At 40.1% G+C, this 23,657-nt stretch overlaps 1 protein-coding gene across 3 annotated transcripts in view; it reads left to right on the forward strand.

The window, feature by feature from the left end:
* The window catches only part of LOC126292196 (diablo IAP-binding mitochondrial protein-like), a 72,543-nt gene extending 52,255 nt beyond the window's left edge, over positions 1-20,288 (forward strand). For all 3 annotated transcript variants that reach the window (XM_049986046.1, XM_049986045.1, XM_049986047.1), the window contains 4 exons: positions 15,064-15,191; positions 16,656-16,791; positions 19,348-19,473; positions 19,568-20,288. In XM_049986046.1, coding sequence (XP_049842003.1) covers positions 15,064-15,191; positions 16,656-16,791; positions 19,348-19,473; positions 19,568-19,699 — 522 coding nt within the window. In that variant the 3' untranslated portion in view covers positions 19,700-20,288. The remainder of the gene's footprint in view (positions 1-15,063; positions 15,192-16,655; positions 16,792-19,347; positions 19,474-19,567) is intronic.
* The last annotated feature ends 3,369 nt before the right edge of the window (positions 20,289-23,657 follow it).

Consider the following 23,657-nt stretch of genomic DNA (forward strand, 5'->3'; position numbering starts at 1 on the left):
TATGGCCATTCCCTATTTAAATGGTTTATTGTTTCATTGTAATAAAATTTAATTGTGACATATATTTAGTTAACACTATCACCCAATATTCATTTAGTTTATTTATTTTTAATTGTGCAATATTAAACAATAGGATCTTTTGCTTTTGTTCTACAGTAATAAAAATGGCCATTTACATTTAGGTTTATTGTCAATAAAGAAGTACATTATTGCTGGGTGTGGCATTGTTATAGACAGTCTGTTCTGAGTTACTCATAAATATTTGTTGTGAATCCAGAACCAGAATCATGTAACCTTGTTAATGACATTTATATTCCTAATGAGGACGCTGTTAGCATATTGGATTTTGCTTGTGCTAAGTTAGACATATCTCTTACTTTGAAAATAATAAAATTAAGTAGCAGAAAAACAAAAGTAGCTATTGAAAATAAAATACAACAAATTTGAGACAAAATTAGAAAAGACTTAGAATCATGCTTTAATAATACAAATACCAACATTATTTCTAAACAAGAAGAAAACCTACCCCCACCATTATCTGACACAGTTTGTTTTAGCTTAATAGAGAAATTAAAAATTAAATTTTCAGTGCCATGTAAAGAGGAAACAGTTACAATTTTAAGTTTGCTTCCTGACTCATGGTCAAGAGAAAAAATAGTTCACGAATTCAGTGTTTCTCATTGTGTGGTTTAACTAACCTGAAAATTGGTGAAAGAGCAAGGCGTTCTTCCAGTTTTAGGAAAGAAGAGAGGTGTATGTACAAGTGAAGAAACAATTAAAAGTATCCAGCAGTTTTTTGAAGACGACAAAAACAGTAGAATGTGCCTTGGTTGCAAAGATAGCAAAAGAGTTGTTATAAATGGAGTTAAAGTAACAAAGCAGAAATGACTAGTGCTGTCAAATTTAAATGAACTTTATGTAGCTTTCAAAACTTCTCATCCTGAATGTAAAATTAGAAAGTCAAAATTTTGTGACCTCCGCCCTAAGTGGTGTATTTTAGCTGGATCCTCAGGGACACACTCTCTGTATGTGTTTGTTTATATCATCAAAATGTCAAACTGATGATTGCGGGTAGAAAAGAGTTACTAGATTTAATGGTCTGTGACACTAACAGTTATGACTGCATGATGAGTATGTGTAATAAATACTCTGGTAAGGAAACTGCTATTGAATTGATTCTTGAGTTTCTCCCAGCGTATTTGATAATCAAAATATCCACGGGTGTACTGCTGGTCTACAGTGTCCAACGGCCACAATATTTCGGCGATCATACATGTCGCCATCATCAGGTGAACTGACGGACTGAGCTCCTTTGAACGTGCCGGCATGGAGATCCGTATGCTGTGGCAGGCGCTATAGCGTACGGATCTACGTGCCGGCACGTTCACAGGAGCTCAGTCTGTCAGTTCACCTGATGATGGCGACATGTATGATCGCCAAAATATTGTGGCCGTTGGACACTGTAGACTGGCAGTACACCTGTGGATATTTTGCTATTGAATTATTTCACAAATACGATGGGGAAATGCCAGACAGTCTTTCTTTCTTTCACTGGTACCATGACCCGCACTGACGCAGGGTTGACATTGTTAGGAACGGATTTGGCAAGGTTAGTGGAAAGGGGTGGCCTGCTGCCACCCCGTACCCTCTGGGACAGAATTAGTGTACCCCTACTGTCTGTGTTCAGTGTAATTAATGGAATAGTGCAAATGTGTTAAGATGCCTGCGAGTCGTGTAATGTGGGGACCAGCCCATTATTCACCTACGGGCATGTGGAAAACCACATCCAGGCTGGCCGGCACACCGGCTATCATCATTAATCCGCTGGGCTGATTTGATCCAGGGCTGGCGCCCCAACCCGAGCCCAGGAAGCAGCGGTTAGCACTCGCGGCTACCCTGGCGGATGAGGAAATGCCAGACAGTATTACATTCAAACAGTGGGTCACAACTGACAGGGTAGGAACAACAACAGTGGTTAAATCTCAGGAAGAGTACATGGAATGTTTAATTGATAACTTACAAAACTCAAAAATCACCACTACGTTTCTAAAATTCAAAGTAAGTTTTTGAAGGACAGAAAAGCACAACTTCATAAACTGAATGCATAGTGCTAGCTGATTTTGTATTTGTGATTCAAGATGCAATGCAAGGGTACCATTGGGTCAATGACCAGGCAACAGTTCATCGATTGATTCTCTACTTTAAAAATGAGAAAGATGAAGTTTGTAGTTCTTCAGTTTGCATTCTAAGTGATCACTTGGAGCACAACAATTTGGCTGTACATGTGTTTCAAAAGTACGTAATAAATTTCATAAAAGAAAATATTCTCAGAGTTGAGAAGGTGATATGCTTTTCAGATGGATGTGCTGGTCAGTATAAGAATAAAAAGAATTTTTCAAATCTGTGCAACCACAAAGTAGACTTTGGGTTGTAGGCTAAATGGCACTTTTTTGCGTCTTTCCATGGTAAAAATGCATGTGATGGAGTAGGAGGTACAACAAAACGTGAAGTAAGTAAAGCCAGCCTATGAAGACCCAACGACAGATCAAATTCTCACAGTACAGGACATGAATGTCTTTTGCAAGGACAATATTAAAGGCATTACCTATTTTCTGATGAAGATAGAAGAAATGGTTCTGCACATGAAAACAACACTTCAAACCAGATTTGAAAATTGTATAGCAATAAAAGGAACAAGGCATTTCCACAAATTCCTTGGCATTGCAGAAAACTTAGTTCAGTGCTGTGTAACATCAGAAACCGAAATTTATGAGGATCATTGTGTCCGTAAAATTACATCTCTGTCTCTATGGTTGAATGACATAGTGGAATGTGTGTATGATGGACTGTGGTGGCTTGCAGAGGTTGAAAGAATAAGTTTGAAAAACGATGATGATTTTGTGCATTTTTACCACCCTACTGGCTCAAGAACATCATTCGAGAAATCTACTAGTGACAAAGTTTGGATACCAATGAAAAATATTTTAAAGAAACTTCCAGTTCTTGAACTTACCCCAGCAACTCTGAGGTCTTATTCTATATCACAAAAGCTGTCTGACGAAATAAGCGTGCTTAACATTCACCACCAGGTTTAGGAACAGTCGCATCTCAAAGGATGTTAATTGAAAATATTTATTTTAAGTATGTCAAAATAATATAAATGTTAATTTCAGTGATGTTTTGACTTATAATTCAGTGCCTAACTTCAATAATAATTGATTATATCCCACCAATATCATACATGAAACTGTGCAAAAATCATATTTTCATGAAACTGTGCAAAAATCATATTTTCATATTCAGTTCCACCTGAGATAACTAACCCCAAACTTTGCCAAAAATGAAAATTTTCAAATTTAAAAAATTCATAAAAAATTAATGAAACCAGAGGATTTTTGAAAATTTGCTGATCCACATACCACCAGTCCCCATATGTTCCGACTCTACCTGAGGCATATTTCCTCATGGCCCCTGTGACACCAGATCCCCCCTCCCCCCACACACAACTTGCTTTGGAACCAAAGTGTATTGATTGTATGTCCTTGTAACTGGTGGCAATAGGTGACCCTGCCTGTTGGTCCCTTCATGCCCCCACAGGATGCTGACAGTGTATTCATCCAGTGGAACTGTAGCAGTTTTTTCCACCACATGGCTGATCTATGATGTCTACTGTGTGTTTCCTTGATTTCTCAGTCTGGTATATGGATCTTATTCATCTTTCCATTTGCAGCCATGGTCTTTCCCCCTCCAATGTCAATGATGATTTGTATGACAGTTATCAATTCCTAACCATCCTGTCCCTTCCTTAGCATCACTCACCTGGGCATCCACCCAATTGGCTTTTAACAATGCTGACTGGGAGCATTCGCCATTTATACCTTATCACGTGGAGGTATCGATGCGGGTGTGCAGAGCACAACTGCACCCATTGTATCAGCAGCAGACTGAATGATTCCGTACTCCGGATCCCTCTCCCTGCATATCTCATTTTGTGTGACTTCAATGCCCACAACTCTCTGTGGGGTGGAACTACTGCTGCAGGCCACAGTAAAGCTATTGAAACTTTGCTTGCAGCACTTGACCTGTGTATCTTGAATATTGGTGCCTCCACAAGGTTCAGTGTGGTATATGCATCTTATTTGGCCATTGATCTTTTCATTTGCAGCCTTGGTCTTACCCCCTCCATCCGACGGAGAGTCCTTGATGACTTGTGTGACAGTTATTATTTCCCAATCATCCTGTCCCTTCCTCAGCACCACTCACCTGTGCATCCACCCAGATTGGCTCTCAACAAAGCTGACTGGGATGCCTCTGCACTTAACACCTTACCACATGGAGGTATCGATGCGGCTGTGCAGAGAACAACTGCGACCATTGTATCAGCAGCAGAGCGAATGATCCTCTACTCCTTTGGATGGGATCCCCCCCTCCCCCTTCCCCCAATTGGAAGATGGGTGTCTTGGTGGACTAACAAATCAGAGTTCGCAGGCAGGGTCTTCAGTGCCCAAATACCCCACCTAATAAAACGACAGAAACAATTCTGGGAAAGTATGTTACTACCATTGGATTGTGTATCCCTTCCTTCACAGTTTTGGGCAAAGATTCAATGCCTCCCACAGATGTGTATAGTGTGTCTATGAATGGTGTTGTGTATGCTGGCTGACCCAGATATTGTCATGGAACATTTCGACTTCTGACAATTATCAGTCTGCATTTTGTGTCAAGCAGCAGGTGGAGTGAGTTCGCTTGTCTTTTCACTACACATCACCTGGAGCCGTATAATGCTTCACTAAGTGAATGGGAATTCCCAGTGCCCTAGCCCTTTGTCCTGACATGGCTCCAGGGAAGACTGCATCCACAGCCAAATGCTCAAATGCCAAACGGTGTATTTCCATTGTCACATCCTTGCCATTTTCCACCACATATGGCTCTTAGCATGATCGTTTCAGTACTGAAACCTGGTAAACACTCCCTTGAGATGGACAGCCATAACATAATTGATATCGCTAATGTTCTCTGCAAGTTGCTTGAATAAATAGCGAGCCAGCGGCTGTACTAGTGTGATGAACTATGGTTTTTTGTCTCCAGTCCAGGGTGGTTTTCACCAAGGCCATTCTACTGCTGCCAATTTGTTCTGTCTGGCGTTTGCAATCCAGTCAGCTTTTGCCCGGCATCAACATCTTACTGTTGCCTTCTTCAACTCGTAAAAGGCTTATGACACCAAATGTCATCACCACATCTTCATTACCCTACATAAATGGTGTCTTTGGAGCATGCTCCCAACTTTTGTAGGTTTTTGTCACATGGTACTTTCTGGATTTAAGTTGGTGCTTCCCACAGTGCAACCCCCCCCCCCCCCCCCCCCTTCCAATAAATACAAGAGTACCACAGGGCTCTGTATTATGTGTGCCCTTTTTTCTGGTGGCTATCAATGGTCGACAGCATCACCCTCCTGTATTCTGGCGACTTCTCGCATTGATTGTTATTGCTCCTCCACTTTGGGTGTTATGAATTCAACTGCTGGGTGCCATACAGAAGGCAAAGTCCTGGGCTGTTACACATGGCTTCCAGTTTTCAACCACCAAGGCACGTGGCATGCACTTCTGTTGCCGTCATATTGTCCATCCACAGCCAGAACTCTACCTGATGACCAATTTCTCAATGTGGTGGAGTCTTATCACTTTCTAGGAGTGGTCATCAATGCACAGTTGATACGGCTTCCCATCTTCACCAACTTAAGTGAACATGCTACTCACACCATAATACCGCCCTTCTGACCAGTTCTATGAACAGCCTACTTGTGGAGGCTGGGGTCCCTCAACTGCGCCAGCAACTGCTGCTCAACTATGCCAATACACATTTGCTGCTCCCCTGAGCATCCAAACTACCATATCCTTTTTCATGGTAGGAAGATCCACCTCCCACAGTGGCGACCTACTACTGCAGTCACAATCACAGTTTGCATGCAGTGTCTCTGGTTGGAACTCCAATGTCCCGTTTGTAAGGGAGCAATTGTGTGCACCCCCATGGTGTGTATCTCACCTTCGTATCTCTCTTGACCTATCCTTTGATCCAAAACACCCTGTTGACCCCACAGTTGTTCTTTTCCTGTCCTGTAGCTGGCCATTGTTTATGCATTTTTGGCCTCAGAAGAGGTATATATTGATAGCATAACAGATAACGCATGAGCTGAGCTTGCCTGCGCACACACACAAGACCAGCCGGGTTTGCCTACACACACGCAAGGTGGACTGGCCTTACAAGGGCAGGGTGCAACCCGCTTGCCAGCAGCACTCGGCAGGCTGGATGGTCACCCATCGAAGTGCTGGCCCAGCCCAACACTCCCAGTCTAATGGATGCATTGTACTCACTGCAGACTTTGTGGCCATCACTTAGGCCTCATCATGTTTGTGTTCGCAGCTCGTGGTCTCGTTCTCATTTCTCGAGCACGGGGTCCCGGGTTCGATTCCCGGCGGGTTCAGGGATTTTCACCTGCCTTGAGAGGACTGGGTGTTTGTGTTGTCCTTATCATTTCATCCTCATTCACGAAAGTGGCGATATTGGGCTGAGGAACCGTTGGGAATTTGTACGGGCACTTATAACTGAGCAGTTGAGTGCCCCCACAAACCAGTCATCATCATCATCATCATCATCATCATCATCATCATCATCATGTTCGTTCTTGCACCAGCAAGATATTTTATAATTGTCAGTTATGCTCTGAGTAATCTTCAGACGATTGACCAGTGCTACCCTTGACAGTCATTGGTTGACTATCATGCTGCCCAGCCTACTGTCTTTGTGTGGACCCCAGGTCACATTGGGATCCCAAGGAATGAGGATGCTGATCGGTTGGCCAAGTTGGCTACCAGGATACCAACTTTGAAGGTGAGGGTACTAGAACCGGATCTTTGGTTGACTCTGTGCCACACTATTGGTGTGCCCTGGTTTCTCCAAACGAACTCCAACCAATAAAGGAGACATAACTATGTGACAATGTTCTGTTCTTGCATCTCACAGGAAATCTACTGTTCTTTTTCTGCTTGCAGTGGCCACACTTCACTGACCTATGGTCACGTCCTACAACATGAGAATCCACCTCAACGTCAGTACGGTTCACATCTGACATAAGTCCACATCCTACTGGATTGTCCCAATTTGACCACCTTACAATGATTCCATATACTTGCTGACATGCTGCCTTTTATACTAATGGACAGTGCCAAAGTAGCTGATCTGGTTTTACATTTTACCCATGAAGGTGATTTCTATGTCTCTCTGTAGTGCACATTGGCCCCTTGAAGGATTGGAGTCGTGCCCTGTTGCCCGCTCTTACCCAGGGACCTGTGGCTGCCCTTGCTTGGTGGTTTGTATTGGCTCCTGATCTCCACACCATTTTAATTCTTCTTATTCTTTTACATGTGTAATTAGTTTACTGTCTTGTCACTGCTGTTCTCTTTCTTCAGAGTTTATTAATTTGTCTGCATTGCTAGTTTTCTCTCAGGAATGGAGAGTGGGGAAACACTGGTCAGATGCAGAGGGCGTGTCTCCCATTGCCAAACTTGTCTCAGGGGACCTCCATCTGCTTTCTGGGTAGAGCAAGTAAGCTATCTTCTCTCACTTCTGCTTGCTTCTCTCTCTTGGTTTTATTGATTCTTAGTTATAGTCAGGTTCATCAGGATTTGCTTTCTGTGTCCTTCCTCCCTGAGGACTCTTCCCAGCTTTATGCATATGAGACAGAGGGACCGATGACCTTGCAATGTGGTTCCTTTAAACCCATCAATCCAAACCATTCACTGCATTACATATGAGTCAGAGAAGGAGCTCTAGAAATGAGGTATTTATGGAAGAGTCCAACTCACTCTCTCAAACAGTGAAATTTAGAAGTGCCCCACTGATGTGTGTTCCTTGACTTCTGAAAGGCAGTTCCACAGTGTCAATAAATTAATAAAATATAAGATTATGAAATGCTGAACTATCTTTATATCTGTATTCAAGACCTCCTAAGAGCAGTTACTTTTCATTATGATTTATATAAATGATATAGTGGATAATGTAGGAAGCCCTGTGAGGCTGTTTGCAGATGAGAGTGTTGTATATAGGAAAGTTTCAACCAGAAAACTATAGCAGAATGCATGAGGACCTACAGAAGGTAAACACTTGATTCGAGGACTGGCAGTTGACCCTCTACATAAAACAATGCAACTTGTATCATATAAGTGGATGGAAAAACCCATGACCTTTTGATTACACTATTGGCTATAAATCACTGGAATAGTAACAACCATAAAATTTCTGTGAGTATCCATCGATAGTGACCTAAATTGGAATCGCCACATAAAATCACTTATAGGAACGGCAGATGCTAGGCTGAGATTCATTGGAAAATCCTAAGGAAATGTGATTCATCCACAAAAGAAATGAATTCAAAACCTTCATTTGACCAATTCATGAGTGTAGCTGGTCAGTCTGAAGCCTTTACCCTACTGTATTAGTAGAAGAGACAGTGTGTATCCAAAGATGAGTGGTTTCATGTAGTATAGATGAGAGGGTTACAGAGATACCAACAAACTCCAGTGGCAGACACTGTAACAGAGGCACTGTGCACAGTTAAAATTCCAAAAGTATACTTTCATTTATTTTCTCTGACATACATAATGTGAAATATCAATATAAGTAAATCAGAAACTTAGTGTCTCAGATTTACATACTTGATCAACATCACCAAAGTAAAATTGCAGCATTATTTATGCTCACAATTATTCAGCCCATAGTGAATTTAGTACCACACTTATTCCTGGTGTAGGATTATTCCGTACTGATGGTTGTTCCAAGGTATAAGGGAATTTAAGGATAAGGCACTGCTTAAGTTGCTTCTAAAAAAAAGTATTTCCAACCAACATCTTAAGATCAGTCACTTGCAAATTATGAAAAACAGCTCTTTTAACGTACAAGCATCGTACTGTTAAGATTAATCTTTTGTTAACCACATGAAAATCTATTTTATGTCTCAGATCATCATTCTGAATTTGAGTGTTCCTATTTGTGACATCTGTCAGTAATATAATAGACTAGCAATTCTGGCAATGCTTCACAGTTGCTAAATATGTATGGGAAATGTATATACATCCTGATCTGCTTCTTGACCCTCTCTCTGTCCGTCTCCTCCGCAGCTGCTTTGTCCAGGCCCCTCCACCTCCTCTCTGTGTTCATTACCTCCTCCACTCTCTCTTTTGTGTATCTCCTTCTACCCCTGTCTCCATTTCTTCCTCCCACCTCTCTCTGTCCATCACCTTCTTGCCTCCTCTCTCTGATCGTGAGTTTCATTTATTCCATAGCAGTATTCTAATCATAAGCTGATAAGCTATTAACACTACTTTTCTGTTTACTGTGAAAACCGGCTACAAGGAAAAAATAAAACAACACATTGTTGTATATACAATTTTTCTTAATTATATGTAATGAGAAATAATATATATGGGAAGACAATGAGTTTGACTGTGAGAAAGAAAACAAAACAACACATTTTCACATCAGAGTGCAGCACAGCGTTCTGTTGCTCACATTCACTTTTAACAGGAAACCTGTACATTGTTGTTTCAAAAAACAATATATAGCCTATATCCATATGAATGTCTGTTAGAGTATTGTGTAATTATTTGAAGTAAATTGGTCAAGAACTTATTAAAATGTAACCTATGTCCGTCTGAACGTTTATTAGAGTATGGCATAAAAATTTGGACTAAATTGGCCAAAAACTTTTTGAGATTTTTGGTAACGATGTTAATTGTCTTTATATGGTAGTATATATTGTAGCATATTCATGGCATAAATTGCGAGAATGGTAAAACTAGTAAATATTTTTGTAATTAACAAATTCCTTGTTTAACTTTTGCTACTATTGTAAGTGATCTTTTCTGCAGTATGAAAAATGTTTTCGTATTTGTTTGGCTGGTCCCATCCCACAGCAAAAGATGTATTAATTCAAAATACAGAGTGTTAAGGGTTTCAGAATTAAGATGTGGTGATAATCTAAACGAGGAAAAACTGCAGCCAATCACCCCTGAGAGTGTAAGGAGCAAAAAAGGCCATTTCAACATACGGCTGGTATGCACGGTGTCTGTGCTACAGGGTATTTATAAATTCAGCATGCATTATAGAGTATAATGCAGTGCATGACATGCTGTGATGAGACCATTGTTCAAAAAAGTGCCATAGGCCTCTAAGTGTGTGCAAATACAGTACAGCTCCGGCACAGACTTAAATGTGCCATTCTGCAACCAAATGGTGTCACAGGAAGCATTATGTATTGTTCCAGAGTCTGCACAATTGGGAAAGGCTCTTCATAAACAGCTTTTTCAGGTGCCCTGACAGGTAGTCACGTAACTGCTCAATGCTTGAGGCGCAGCAACTGGGCGGGCTGTGTGACCGGACAGACTGGTCCGATCCATCGGCCGGGATATATGTTGTCGAGTTGCTTCTGCGCAGAAATGCGGAAGTGAGCTGGAGCTGTTGTCGTTGTGTAGTAGCCACATACATTTCACACCAATAAAGGCACATCTTTTAGCAGAGGAGGCACCTGTTGGGAGTGCAGATAAGCCACATCTGTGAAGCACTGTGAAAGGATGACTGTCCCTCGAGGCAGTCACCAAGAATCCCTGCCCACACATTGAATCTGAACCTGTGGTGACGGTTCGCTGCCATAGCCCGCAGGTATGTGTCGTGAAGGTCGATGATACCGCTCCTTGTAAAGGTAGCCTCATTTGTAAAAAGGATGAATGACAGAAACCCCACCATTACAGTGGTGTCCTGTGCACAAACCGGTGACAAAACCATTGCCACAGAGGCAAGTCCGTAGGTAACGAGGCCTGCATGCATTGTAAATGATACGGATGTGACAGTCATGGTGGAGAATGTTCCACGCATTCGTAAATGAGCCTGACACACAAATGGTGAGACACTGTCACAAAAATTTACAGTGCGGTTGCTGTCGGTGGGGATACTTTTCTGATACAGTTCTGCCACTGCCAGCCTGTAGCCATTTGCTTGTCCTTATGTAAAGACTGTATCAGCCCATTTCTGGTTGTTATACCGGGCCACTGTCTTTCGGCGCTGCACTGCACGACACCTGTCCACGCCAGAGTAAGGTGGCAATAGCAGTGAAGCAGATGGCTGATGTGTGAGCGCACTGCCATTGTGGACAGCTGTATTGCCTTCTTGAGTGTGGAGCTTAAACAATAGTACAAAGAGAGCATGCCCACTTGCCTGGTAGGTTCATGTGTGCTATCAGTAATTGAAACCTACAATGTCAGTGACCCTATATCTTCGCCTTCCAGTGGGTGTACCTCCCCTCAACCCATATGCCCAAATAAGATTTTTGTTACTCCTTCTCCTCTCAGGGATCATTTCGAGCAGTTTGTGTAGCCATATCACATTGTGTATATAGTGGATGTTACTTTTTTTTCCAGGTGTGACCAACATTTCACTTTTGTAATAGCCAACCATTTATGTATTCTCAATATTTTGCCTATTTGAACCCACTCTGTTTAATGCGAACGATACTTGTTTCTTTCTCCCATTTAAGGAAAAATGTTTTGTAAACAACTCACCTTACTTGTTGACAGTCTCCTTAGAGGGATACACACTTGGTCCAGCGATCCTCCCAGCTTTTTCGTCGCACTGGAAATGTAGGTGCTGTCAAACTCTACAAAGTACTTATTGATACAGCTAACACTTGATCATTTGATGAAAACTTTGTCCTATTAAGCTAAAGTTTAAAGTTATTGAACAGGAAGGAGTCACTTAGCCCTAAGTCCAGTGAATTGGATGGATGAGGAACCAATTCAGAGCTCATTTCATACATTTTCCCCATTGTTATCGTTCATGTGACAGTGGTGCATTATTGTGGGGAAAGAGCACTTTTTGTGTGTGTCAACCTTGATCTTTTTTCAGCAAACACAAGGTTCAAACGATCCAAGAATGAAGCATAATAGGTACAGTTATGGTTCTGCCCTTTTCCAAGTAATCCATGAGGATTAGTCCTTGGGACCCCCCCCCCCCCCCCAAAAAAAAAAAAAGAAGGCAGTAATCACCTTACCAGCTGACAGAATGGTCTTTGACTTCTTCAGTGCACTTTGACCAGTCTTTGTCCACTATTTTGACTCTGGTGTGTAATAATGGAGTCTGGTTTAATTAACTGTCTCAAACTGGTGTAAAACGTCTTGCGGATTGCAATTAAACATCACCAGACATTATGTTGAAATGTATTCCTGAATGTGCTTTTGGTTAACTGTGAGTAATTCCAGCACCCAACTCGCACACAACTCCTCTGTAGCCAATTCTCAATGCAGGATATTACACACTGACTCAGTCGAGATGTCTACAGTTTCAGCAGTCTCACGAATTTGTATTCAGTGGTCTTGCATTATCCTATCATTGATTTTGTCAATGGTTTCTTTTATGGTGACGTCATTTGAAGACCAGATCATGCTTCGCCTTCTGTGCTTGTCCGACCGGGCTGAAATTCGGTAATCCGAAAGTAAATTGTCTTCAGTGATGATGGAGAGTCTGTGTGAACCTTATCCAGTTCTGTACTGATTTTATTTGTGCGGCAATCTGATCCTTCAAATGAAACTGTAGGCCTATGATAAGTGCATGAAATATGGTCTTCTAGATTTTCAATTGCATTTGACACACCGATCAATTCAGATGTCTGTTTACAATGAACTGTACATTTTTGAAATTCTTTATTCAATCCTTGGAAAAATCATCCTTAACAACCATTAAGGCACAACAAAAATGTTCCCTTCTTCCATGGAAATTTACCAGACATGGCAAAACACCTTCATAGTGATCAGATGGTTATTATCTATAGAACATTGAAAATCATTTACATAACACGCCATTTGCAAATGGTATAGCAAAAGAAGAGACTGATAGTGGCATCAGAAGTGCCTTCCACCAAACATCATAAGGTAACTTCTGAAGTGTATTTGTAAATATAGATCACATTATTTTCTCTAATTGTTGAAGCAAAAACATGAGTCCAGGTGAGATGGAGCAGTGGTTAAGACTGTGGAATCACATTCAACAGGAGTGGCCTTAAAATCTCCAACCAACCATCATTGCATATTTAGATCTCATCTTTTTTTAATGATTTTCCCAAATCACTACACTTGACTACCAGTTTTTGTTTCCCCAAGGCATTTTGCTGGACTTCTACATCTATATCCACATCCGCAGTTCATGGTATCGCATGTTAGGGTTTCTTCCCATTCCAGTAGCGTATGAAGAATGACTGCTTAAATGCCTGTGTGTGCCATATAGTTAGTCTAATCTCTTCCTTATGGGAACAATTATAGGGGGCTGATGGGTATTCCTCAGTTCTTGGAACATGGTGATTAGGCATTCATGGGATAATTGGCATCTATCTTCAAGTGTCTGCTAGATTAAGTTGTTCAACATTTTCACTATGGTATCCTGAGAGTCAAACAAACCTATGACTATGTGTGCTCCCCTTCTTTATATATTTTCATCATTTCTGTTTGGCAAGAGTCCAACACACTTGGTTAATATTCTAGATGGGTCACACAAGTGTTTTGTAAGAAATGTTGTTTGTAGAGAGAGAGTGTTTTCTCTAGTATTCTACCTGCTTTACCTGCAACTGAGCATATGTGATTGTTCTGTTTCATAATCCTACAAGTCTTTACAAGCAAGTATTTGTATGAATTGACAAATTACAATTGAGAGTCATTGATATTGTACTCAAAGGATACTACTGTACATTCTTTTCCTTTTGTGCAGTGCACAATTCTCTGAGCAACTAAAGTAAGTTACTAAACTTTAGAGCATTTTAAAATTTTATCAAGATCTGATTGAAAGTTTGTGCTGTTTTTTTCTTCATATAGTACCTCTTTATAAGATGAATATGAATTCACTATTAATATTGTCTGTAAGGTCATTACTACACAACATTAACAATAATGGTCCATTTCCCTGGGGCACACCTGAAGTATACTGTATGTGTAAAAGACTTCCCATCCATGATAACATACTGCGTCTTCCTTATAAGGAAATCCTCAATCCAGTCACAAATTCTCCTCAGCACTCCATATGCTCATACTTTCGATATTTAGCTTAGGTGTGGTAATGAGTCAAGTGGTTTTTGGGTGAAATAAAAGTGTTTACCTCCTTGCCTAACATCCAAATTGCAGTTACATGCTCTGGTACAGAGGTATTTGTGAAGCTCATATCTAATATGAAGCAAGAAATTGTGTGTAACAGCCAATGAGAAAGAAAAGTTACTAAATACTTCATTAGACATTCCTATAAATTCTCTGATTATCAAGATTTGTTGCTCATATGATATGTACTAGTATTCACTGTAAAGTTGCGCAGCTAATAGTTGCGAATTGTAAACAGGCATAAATAGGTAACTATTTTCTTTGAAAAATACCAATGTACTGAAATAAACATTATGATACTTGTTGAAAGTAAACAGCTGCAAAGTGATCTAAATAAGAAAGCAGCAGATTTTTCAGAGTAGTGACTTTCCTTCTAATGTACTAGGTTTCATTTGGCTGGTGTAAGCACAGGTATTATTTACCAGTACAGTACCAGCTTATTCTTCATGCAGTGTGCAGACTGAGTTCCAGTGATTTACTTATCTACTGTTACTGCATACTTTGACTCGGAAAGGGTTCCTTCAGGACGAGATCCACAGTGTGTTAGTATTTGCAGCTGGAATTCACATAAATAGTCGATTTTCATTTATGAGATACTACGGAATTAAAAGGCAGTAATGTGTGTGCTCATTATACATTGGAAACTATTCTCTTTGTTGAAATTGTTAATACAATAAACTTATTCAGAAATTAACATTTCAGTTATCACGTGTAGCTTTTCTGAGAAGGTTTAAGTAAATAATCAAGTGTTCAAGAGTACTACTTATTATTTCTAGAGAAGCAGCATGATATTTCTGTCATGTTTATGCACAAACTGAAGTGTATACACACTTACCCATCTGACATGAAATGACCAACCAATGAGGTATGTGTTCTACAGCTCCCTGAACCAGCTGACTTGAGCAATTTGAACCTGATACGGAGAGCAACAGTTGTAACAGTAGATGCAGCTACTCAGTTGCTGACACAGACACTTGCAGCAGCAATGGAGAGCAGTGAAATGTACAGGCAAGTAATTTGCATGATTTACTTTGCTGAATACTTAACTTTGATAACTAACAATTTTCTTGCAGTTATACACATAAAACATTTGTCATAGTAACAGTGGGCTAAAGCCTTTTCCCAGAAAAGGTGGTCTGAAATTCACACAGATGTATTCCAAGGGGCAATAGTACTGACATGGATATTGTTTCCTTCTTCATCGCAGTCAAACAGAAAGATACTGGTATTCTAAAAATTTCAAAAGTGAACCAGGTGTGACATTAACTAACCATCATTTCTACAAGGTATTGTCTACGTTCAGGTATATAAAATTCCAGGTGCTGTTAGGAAAGATAAAATAGGAAATCTCACAAGACTCTGGAATTTGAGCCTGCACTATTCTGTGAAATACGGCAGTGATGTGTTATTCTTCAGTCCGAGGATTGGTTTCACGCTGCTTTTCACTTTACTGTCCCTTGTGCAAGCCTCTTCACCTCTTTGTTACTGCTGTGATCTATATACATTTTAAACTCTTTACTGTGTTCGAGTCTTGGCCTCCTTCAGTTACGATCCACCCTCTCCCCCTCCCCATTACATGCACTTGCTTCCAATACAGAATTGTCCATTTCTGTCCACTGAAAGAAAATCTTTTTTGGGACACAGCAGAACGTTTACTTTTATTGTAAAAAAAGAAAGGTTAAAATCACACTTCCATTAAAACTTGAAAGCTTAAATTCACTTTAGGTAGAGTAAAAAATATGAAAAAATAATGAGTAGCAAGGAACATTTCCTATATCTTAAACTTTAATCCGTATATTCTAGAACAATACATACTAATATGTGATATAACTGTTAGCAGGTGAAGTAAGAAGGAAAGAAACAAAATGATTTTCTGCAATTTTACAGTGCAACCATTCTTTTCTAGAATTTCTTAAAATTTTGAGTCCTACACCTAGAACCACAAAAATAATCAATTTATAGAACAAATCACCAAATTGCTAATGCATGTAATTAAAAAAGATAGGACTAGCGTATTTTATGCCTTCAAGAGGACTAAATAACTATTTATGTTACAGTTGTGATACCCGTTACAAGCATTCCCTATATGTTCAGTTAGGATGTATGTGTAGTTTCAGCAGTAGATAACTGTCTTGTTTTCCAGGAAACTTACACATTCCAATAGAGATATACAAGGAAATGCCACTTTTGCAATGAATTTACTATCCCCTTCCTTGCCCAATTCATAATTAAGGATTTTTTGTAGTGGTAGCAAAGCAAGCTGACACTTCTTGAGTGTCTGCGAAGATGGATAGGAGTTTTCAAGTGATGTGAGACCTACATTTTTTCAGTTGCACTGCAGTAAACATTCAAACTACTCAAGTAATTGCCAGTACTGTAATAAGCAAAATACTCTTCAAATTATTCTATATGCCAAAATATGCACACTCACTTGTCTACTTTTAAAATTTGTTACGGTGATTTTTTTGGTAGGAATGCTATGGAACACATGATGGACCATATGGATGAAACTTTAAGGCATGCAGTTGGCAGTCCATGCCAGGATCAGCTGTGGGATGACATGGTTTCTATTCGAGATGAACTTAATTCAGCACGGGATGCATTACTGGTATGATTAGTATACTTTTGTTCCTGTTTCTCACTCATAACGTTTTGCATGGAAGTTATTTTCTTACATTAGACTTTTAGTTATAAGTAGGATGTTCTGTGGTTTTGCTAGTGTGTTTCAGGAAGAATGTTACATATTTCAGGAGATGGTTATAAGGACAGTAAATTAAAATCTTCATTTATGTGTGTGGTGTGTTTTCAGTGAGTGTGAGTATAGAGCTTTTTGAAACTGAAGCATTCAATTCCATTAAAATAACAGAAGTCTGAAGCAGCTGTCCAGCATTTGTAACAGAAATGCTCTTACTATTTGTGAAAAGATTGTGTAGGTGCAGTCCTGGCCACTGAGTTCTAAATTTAAAGTTATTTACTTGTGTTTTCTTAACAACTTTTGTGAAACTGTTGCTGTTCACAACAAATGCATTTCTGCTGCACCCACAACTCAGCAAAATGTGGATGAAAAAGAAGCCATTCTTTGGTTGGCAGAATTTATTCTCACTGCGAATACATAAAAATTTTAATGTTCCACATACAAAATTATGAATGCTTCTATCTATTGAACTGTGAGTTGCTACAACACCATTTGCAGGTAATGAGGCTTTAAAACTACTAATTCATTTCACTGATGAAGCAGCTTTACAGCATAACTAATATTAGCAGCGAGGTAGAAATTCAGGTACCCCTCTCCAGACAAATTTTCCACAGAACTACTCTGTAAATGTGGTAACATTTGGGGTCATACTATTTTTGGTCAAGAATTGTGTTGATTGGGCTGTGTGAGCAGGGGCATTGTCATGACGGAAAAACCAGTCACCCGACTGCTGCGAATCAGGCCGCTTCCGCCATGTGCTGCTACACAGTCTTTTCAAAACTTCCAAGTAGAAAAACTGCTTAACTGCCTGACTCTGGAACAAACTCTGAATGGATAACTCCTCTCACACTGAAAAAATAAATCGGCTTTGTTTTAATGTTCGATTTCACCTGATGAGCTTTCTTGGGGTGAGACAAACTCGAAATCTCCCACTGGCACCATTGTCTCATTTATTCAGCATTGTAAGCATAGCACCAAGTTTTGTCACCTGTGATAATTTTTTTAAAAAAATGTTTGGATCATTTCAGGATTCTCCTTTTGAAGCACAGCATGAGGTCACAAGAGCTGGTTTTTGTTCAGCAGTTAGCAGTCATGGCACGAACTTGGCAAACACCCTTTACAATCCAAAACTTTTGTCATAATTTGCTACAGTGAACTCCAAGTTACTGTCGACAGCTCCAAAATTTCTTCAGTGGTCCATCATCGATCTTTCATGATGATCACGTGAATGTTTTCAACATTTTCGTGTGTTTGGGCCGTGGAAGGAAGACCAGAATGAGGTTTGTCATCAAGTGACATTTCACCATTTCTGAAAGAGGAAAATCATTCAGATACTTGAGTTTTCCCAATAGCATTGTCCTTCTACGTCATTTTTAACATTTCGAGAGTTTTTGTTCCATTTCATCCAAGGAAAAAGCAAAATTTCACTGCCGCATGCTGTTCAGGAAATCGGCCATTGCGAAAACAGCAATCACACCAAACAGTTGTCACTATAAACTCTGCAGAAACTAGGCTTCACCACTTCCAGCAATGGCACTCGGCTTACTAAGTGCTCCTAGCAGCGAAACACGGCACAACAAAAGCTCTGTCCATCAAAAAATTAGTTAGGTTTCTTTTGGGTACCTCCTTGTACATTATATTTGATTCAGCAGTTGTCGTCTATGAAAAATGCTTTACTATTCATCTGGAAATGGCATGTACAATTGTTACTTACCACGTGCTCACGGCTGCACTTAGCACATTGTTCTTGGTGCAAGATCAAAATAGTTCCCCACACTAGTCTGTTGTGCAAGTATTTTCGTACCTGCACCCTAGATACTGTATTGGTCTCCCTCTACAATTTTTACCCTCCACACTGTCTTACATTACCAAATTGACAATTCAGAATTCATCCTAGCAGCTTATGTCCCTCTTTGCCAAGCTGTGCCATGAAGCTCTTTCTCCACCTAATTAACATCTTTGTTAATTATCTAACAACCCATAAGCCTTCAGCATTTGTATGTAAAAGCACATTTCCCTTTCCTATAAGGCTACACACAATGCAAGTGCTGCCCCCCCTCCCCCCCACACAAATTCATAATTGCTGTTAACATATTTCTCTTTTTAAGAGAGCTTTTCTGCCATTGCCAGTCTACACTATACATCTTTCCTTTTGCCATGTTGTTTTGTTTCTCAAAATGCAAAATATGTCTACTACTTTCACTATGTTATTTCCCAATCTAACAATCTAATTTCAGTCATCTTCCTTGACTGAATATGTATGATTGCTTGCATTTCCATGTAACTCTCTCCCCCCATCCCCACCTCTCATAATAAGAGACTGTCGATAATTGATGTTATTCTGATAACTGCATGCACATTGTAATAAGTGATAGTTTAGTGTGCTAAAATAAAAAAACTGTGTATATTACCGTGGCTATGGGTATTTTGTTAATTACCAGATTCACATTAACAAGCTTTGTGTTTCAGGAGATTGAGAGTTTCATGGTGTACGCAATGAGACTAGCCACTGATGCAGCTGAGGCATCATACATGGCTGGTGCTGAAACTATAAGCACAGCAATGTGTGAAAGATTGAATTATGCAGAACAGATGGTTAGTTTGTTGATTCTTCTCACTGTAGTATAGGAACAGGCAAAATAATGATGTACACATGAATTGAAAGACTAAATTTCCTTTTCATTTTCAGTGGAATGCAGAAAGGCAAAAGATAAAAAAACTTGAAGATACCTATCTGAAAGAACACGAGAGATTTATGGTAAACTACACTAAGGCAGCAGCAACTGATCAAAGAAGATCCGAAGAAGGGGTTGATGTTTAAGAGTAGATCTGGGTTTCCTAGTTCCCTGCATTTAGTTGGTAGTACTGGCTGTAAATCCTGCTGTGTTGTATTATCTAGGAATAAATTACACATATTGTAAATTGGTTGGTTTTTGTCTCGGTACTAAAAATACTCGACAAGAGTGGGATATATTCTGACAGGTGCAATGTGTTCTTTTGCAATACATCCATTCTAAAGCATACTTTGTCATTAAGTAAGAACTGTGAGCTGGTATTGTCATGTTACCAGCAAAATACAAAAATATGTGAAAGAAAATTATATAATAAAATATAAATCTTATGTTAAGCTAGTTGTAGACTGAAAATAACTGTTTCGCCTTCAATAATTTTGACAGTGACTCTTACTATATCTTTATGTTCCTAGAACAGACTGTAGGAGTTAAATGTAGTTATAAATTTATTAATAAGTAATGAGAATGATCTTTAAGAATAAAGTAGAAAAAAATTTGCCAGTATTTAAAATGTCAGACAATGTATACATGTCATCAGCACATGGTTCACTCCAGTGGCTGTGTACATGACTTTTTTTGCAACTTTTGTATAAATAAAGTGTCAAAACCATCCCACAAGATTTGGTGTTGGTCCTAGCCCCGTCTGGAGAACTCATCAAAAATTGAGGTTTTGCCAATGACACAAATGTACCAATAAAGAGCCTAGGAAGACACAGCCAGAAAAATAATGGAACAGGTTTGAACCGGTTTCAAAGGAAACACTTTAATTCTTAATCAAAGAAAAAAATAATAATGTGTAATTCCAAACAAATGAAAATGAGTAGCAGGTATTAGAAGTAGCGATAAATAGGCACATAAGGATAATTCTCCTTGTCTGAAGTTCATTAGTATCCAGAGATGGCAATAGCATTAATTAAAAAGCTTAATTCTGTCTGCTGTATACTGAGAAATCTCATTCTGCTAACGTGCTGATGGGATTGTTACCTGTCGCATGGCACAATCATCTGGGGCAATGCAGCCAAGGTCCAAAAAGTAATTATTCTTATAAGCATACAGTAAAAATATAGTGTTAAGTTAATAACTGAACATTTTGAAGCCTTTTAGGGGGGGAAGGGATTAATACACTTACACGCCAGTACACATGCTCCCTGACAATATTTGTGGCTTGAAGACGCCGGATTCACTCTCTCCCATAAACATAATGAAGATGGTATCAGGATTGATCAGACCATGCAATGCTCTGCCCTGTGCCAATGTCCAGTGCCGATACTCACGTGCCTATTTCATTCGTAGTTGCTGGTGTTGTTGTGTTAACATTGGCAAATGCACAGGTTGTTGGCTGCGAAAGCCTACTGATAGGACTGTGTGGTGCACTGTGTGTTCAGACACACTTGTACTCTGCTCAGCATTAAACTCTGATGTTAGTTTCGCCATAGTTTGCCACCTGTACTGTTTTACCAGTCTGCCCAGCCTACGACATCCAACGTCTGTAATGAGCGTTGCCCGCACAACCCCATTTCGTCAGGACATGGTTTCAGCTTAGTTTTGCCATATGTTGAAGACACTCACCACAGCATTCCTCAAATGCGTAAGTTATGCAGATTTTGAAATGCTCATGCCAAGCCTCTGGGCCATCACAATTTGCCCTCGGTCAAACTGTGATAGATTGTGCACCTTCTTCACTCTACACGCAGACAACATGCTTGCTGAGGTTAGATGCACCATGCATGTGTCTGATTAGCAGTCATTCCCTGACAGGTGATGCTGCTATCACGTGGATGGGTTTATATCGATAGTAGGGTGATGGTTGTAATGTTCTGGCTGATCAGTGTATGTACTGGTACTGTCGTTGTTAGATTGTAGGGTAGGCAACTTTCAAAGGTGGTAGTATGGACCAAAACAAGGGAAAAAATCCAGAAAAATGTGGGCTCTAAAATGCATACCTTATGAGCACTTGCTAATCTTCAATACTGTGACACACATCTCTTCTACTGCAGCAACAGTACCGGTACACTTTCAGAGGTATCAGAACAATTTTCACTTACAACTTTTTACTCTGTTGTGTCTGGACCATGGTCCCTTACCTATTCTTCTTCTTCTTCTTCTTCTTCTTCTTCTGCCTTTGTCCAACAATATCGCAGGGTCAGCATGGTTATGATCAGAGTTGGCAAGGTTAATTTAAGGGGCGGCCGAATGCCCTTCCTGTCGCCACCTCGTAATGCGAATGAAGAAGATCCTGATGATGAAATGATGAGGACAACACAAACACCCAGTCCCCACACAGAGAAAAATTCCCAACCCAGCCGGGAATCGAACCTGGGACACCGTGATCGAGAGGCAGCAACGCTAGCCACTAGATCACGAGCTGCAGATACCGTGGTCTCTTACCTCAAACTGATAAATTCATCCTTCTCTATCATCTCTGAAAATGGCATCATCATCAAGGAATCACTCTGTATAGACACCTCTACTTCACAAGTACATACACAGTTGATAGTACTCTGTGTGAAGTTACTTAAATGCTGTCCTTGAAAAATTAGATAAAAAAAAACCGCTGAGTGGTAGAAGAGGAGCAGTACCTGTTTTTTCTCTGTGGGAGGGGAATAATTCCCATCGCTACCAGTATGAGTAAATTAGCCCTAGTCAATTTGTTGTTAGTGTACTTTACAGCAATAGCGTACCTTAGCTCGTTCTTACTTATTAATGAATAACAGACTCATTCAACATTCCTGAAGGCTCTCCTTTGTGATGAGGTTATGGAACACAGTGTGTAAATCAGTGAATGATTGAAGTGAAGTTATACACCATTTAGCCGTTAACTCTGCTGTCTATGACGGGCTGTCTTCATTGTGAATTAAGAATACAAGCTAAAGATCTATGTCACTGATGATAATTTGTTGAAGTACAGAACATACTTTTTGCATATACATAACAACTTACTTCGCAAACTTAACATGTGCTGTTCTAGTGGAAGTAATAGATACAGCCCCAAATAGCCATTTCCTTACTGTACTGAGGAACTTGAAATTTTCGCACATCATTTGAAGAAGTCGGACAAAGGCTGGCCACACATACGTGGATTTCTGCACTGGGCTCAATCTGAAAGCGGTGTTCCATGGGTATTTTGCACAATCCCAGACTGCTAATCTTAGGCTGTGCATTATCCATTAACATGCAGGTGCCCCCCCCCCCCCTTCCCCCTCCCGTCAGATCTGATCTCTCAAATCTAACCGAAGGGCGAGACCCTTTGTGTGTGCCATAAATTCGCAGATTTTCATGATTTATCCATGAGGACACAGGCCACAGGCAACAAATTTTTGGTGTTGTGACTGTGCCTTGCCGAAATTACATTGTAGAGTGTGGCGTTTTAAAGACATTATTTGCTTGTAGTACATTTTTGGATTTTGAAACTCACTCACATTGTCGAGAAGTTATTATGGATGATAGTATAAGGGGCAATCAAAAGTGTTCATTGGAGGGCATTGCTGGAGTGTATATGCAACTTGGCATTGTATCTTTCCTATGCTTCCAAACAGGACCAATGTGCCATCATTCTTTTCTTGGCTGCCAAAGGACAAACCCCGGCAGATATCCATCAGAGAATGTCTGTCAAAAACCATGATTGTGGAATGGTGTGCAACATGGGGTTCTGCTGCTTCATGATGATGCATGTGTCCTTACCGCAAATGTTGTAACGTAGAAGTTACACCAACTCAAGTGGGGACATTCCAGCACCTGTCCTACAGTCCTGATCTCTCCCCATGCAACTACCACATCATTAGACCCTTGAAGATAGCCTTGAAAGGTAATCAATTCTTGTCCGTCAAGGAAGTGCAGCAAGCAGTTACGGACTTCTTCACACAGCAAGACATGGTATTTTATCAAATTGTTATCTTCAACCTGCTGCATTGGTGGGATGATTACCTCAATGCTCATGGCAATTCTGCCCGATTGTCATTCCTATCCTGAATGTATGGCCTGAATGGA

The sequence above is a fragment of the Schistocerca gregaria genome, chromosome 9 (genome assembly GCF_023897955.1).
Source record: "Schistocerca gregaria isolate iqSchGreg1 chromosome 9, iqSchGreg1.2, whole genome shotgun sequence".
In the NCBI taxonomy this organism is placed as follows: domain Eukaryota; kingdom Metazoa; phylum Arthropoda; class Insecta; order Orthoptera; family Acrididae; genus Schistocerca; species Schistocerca gregaria.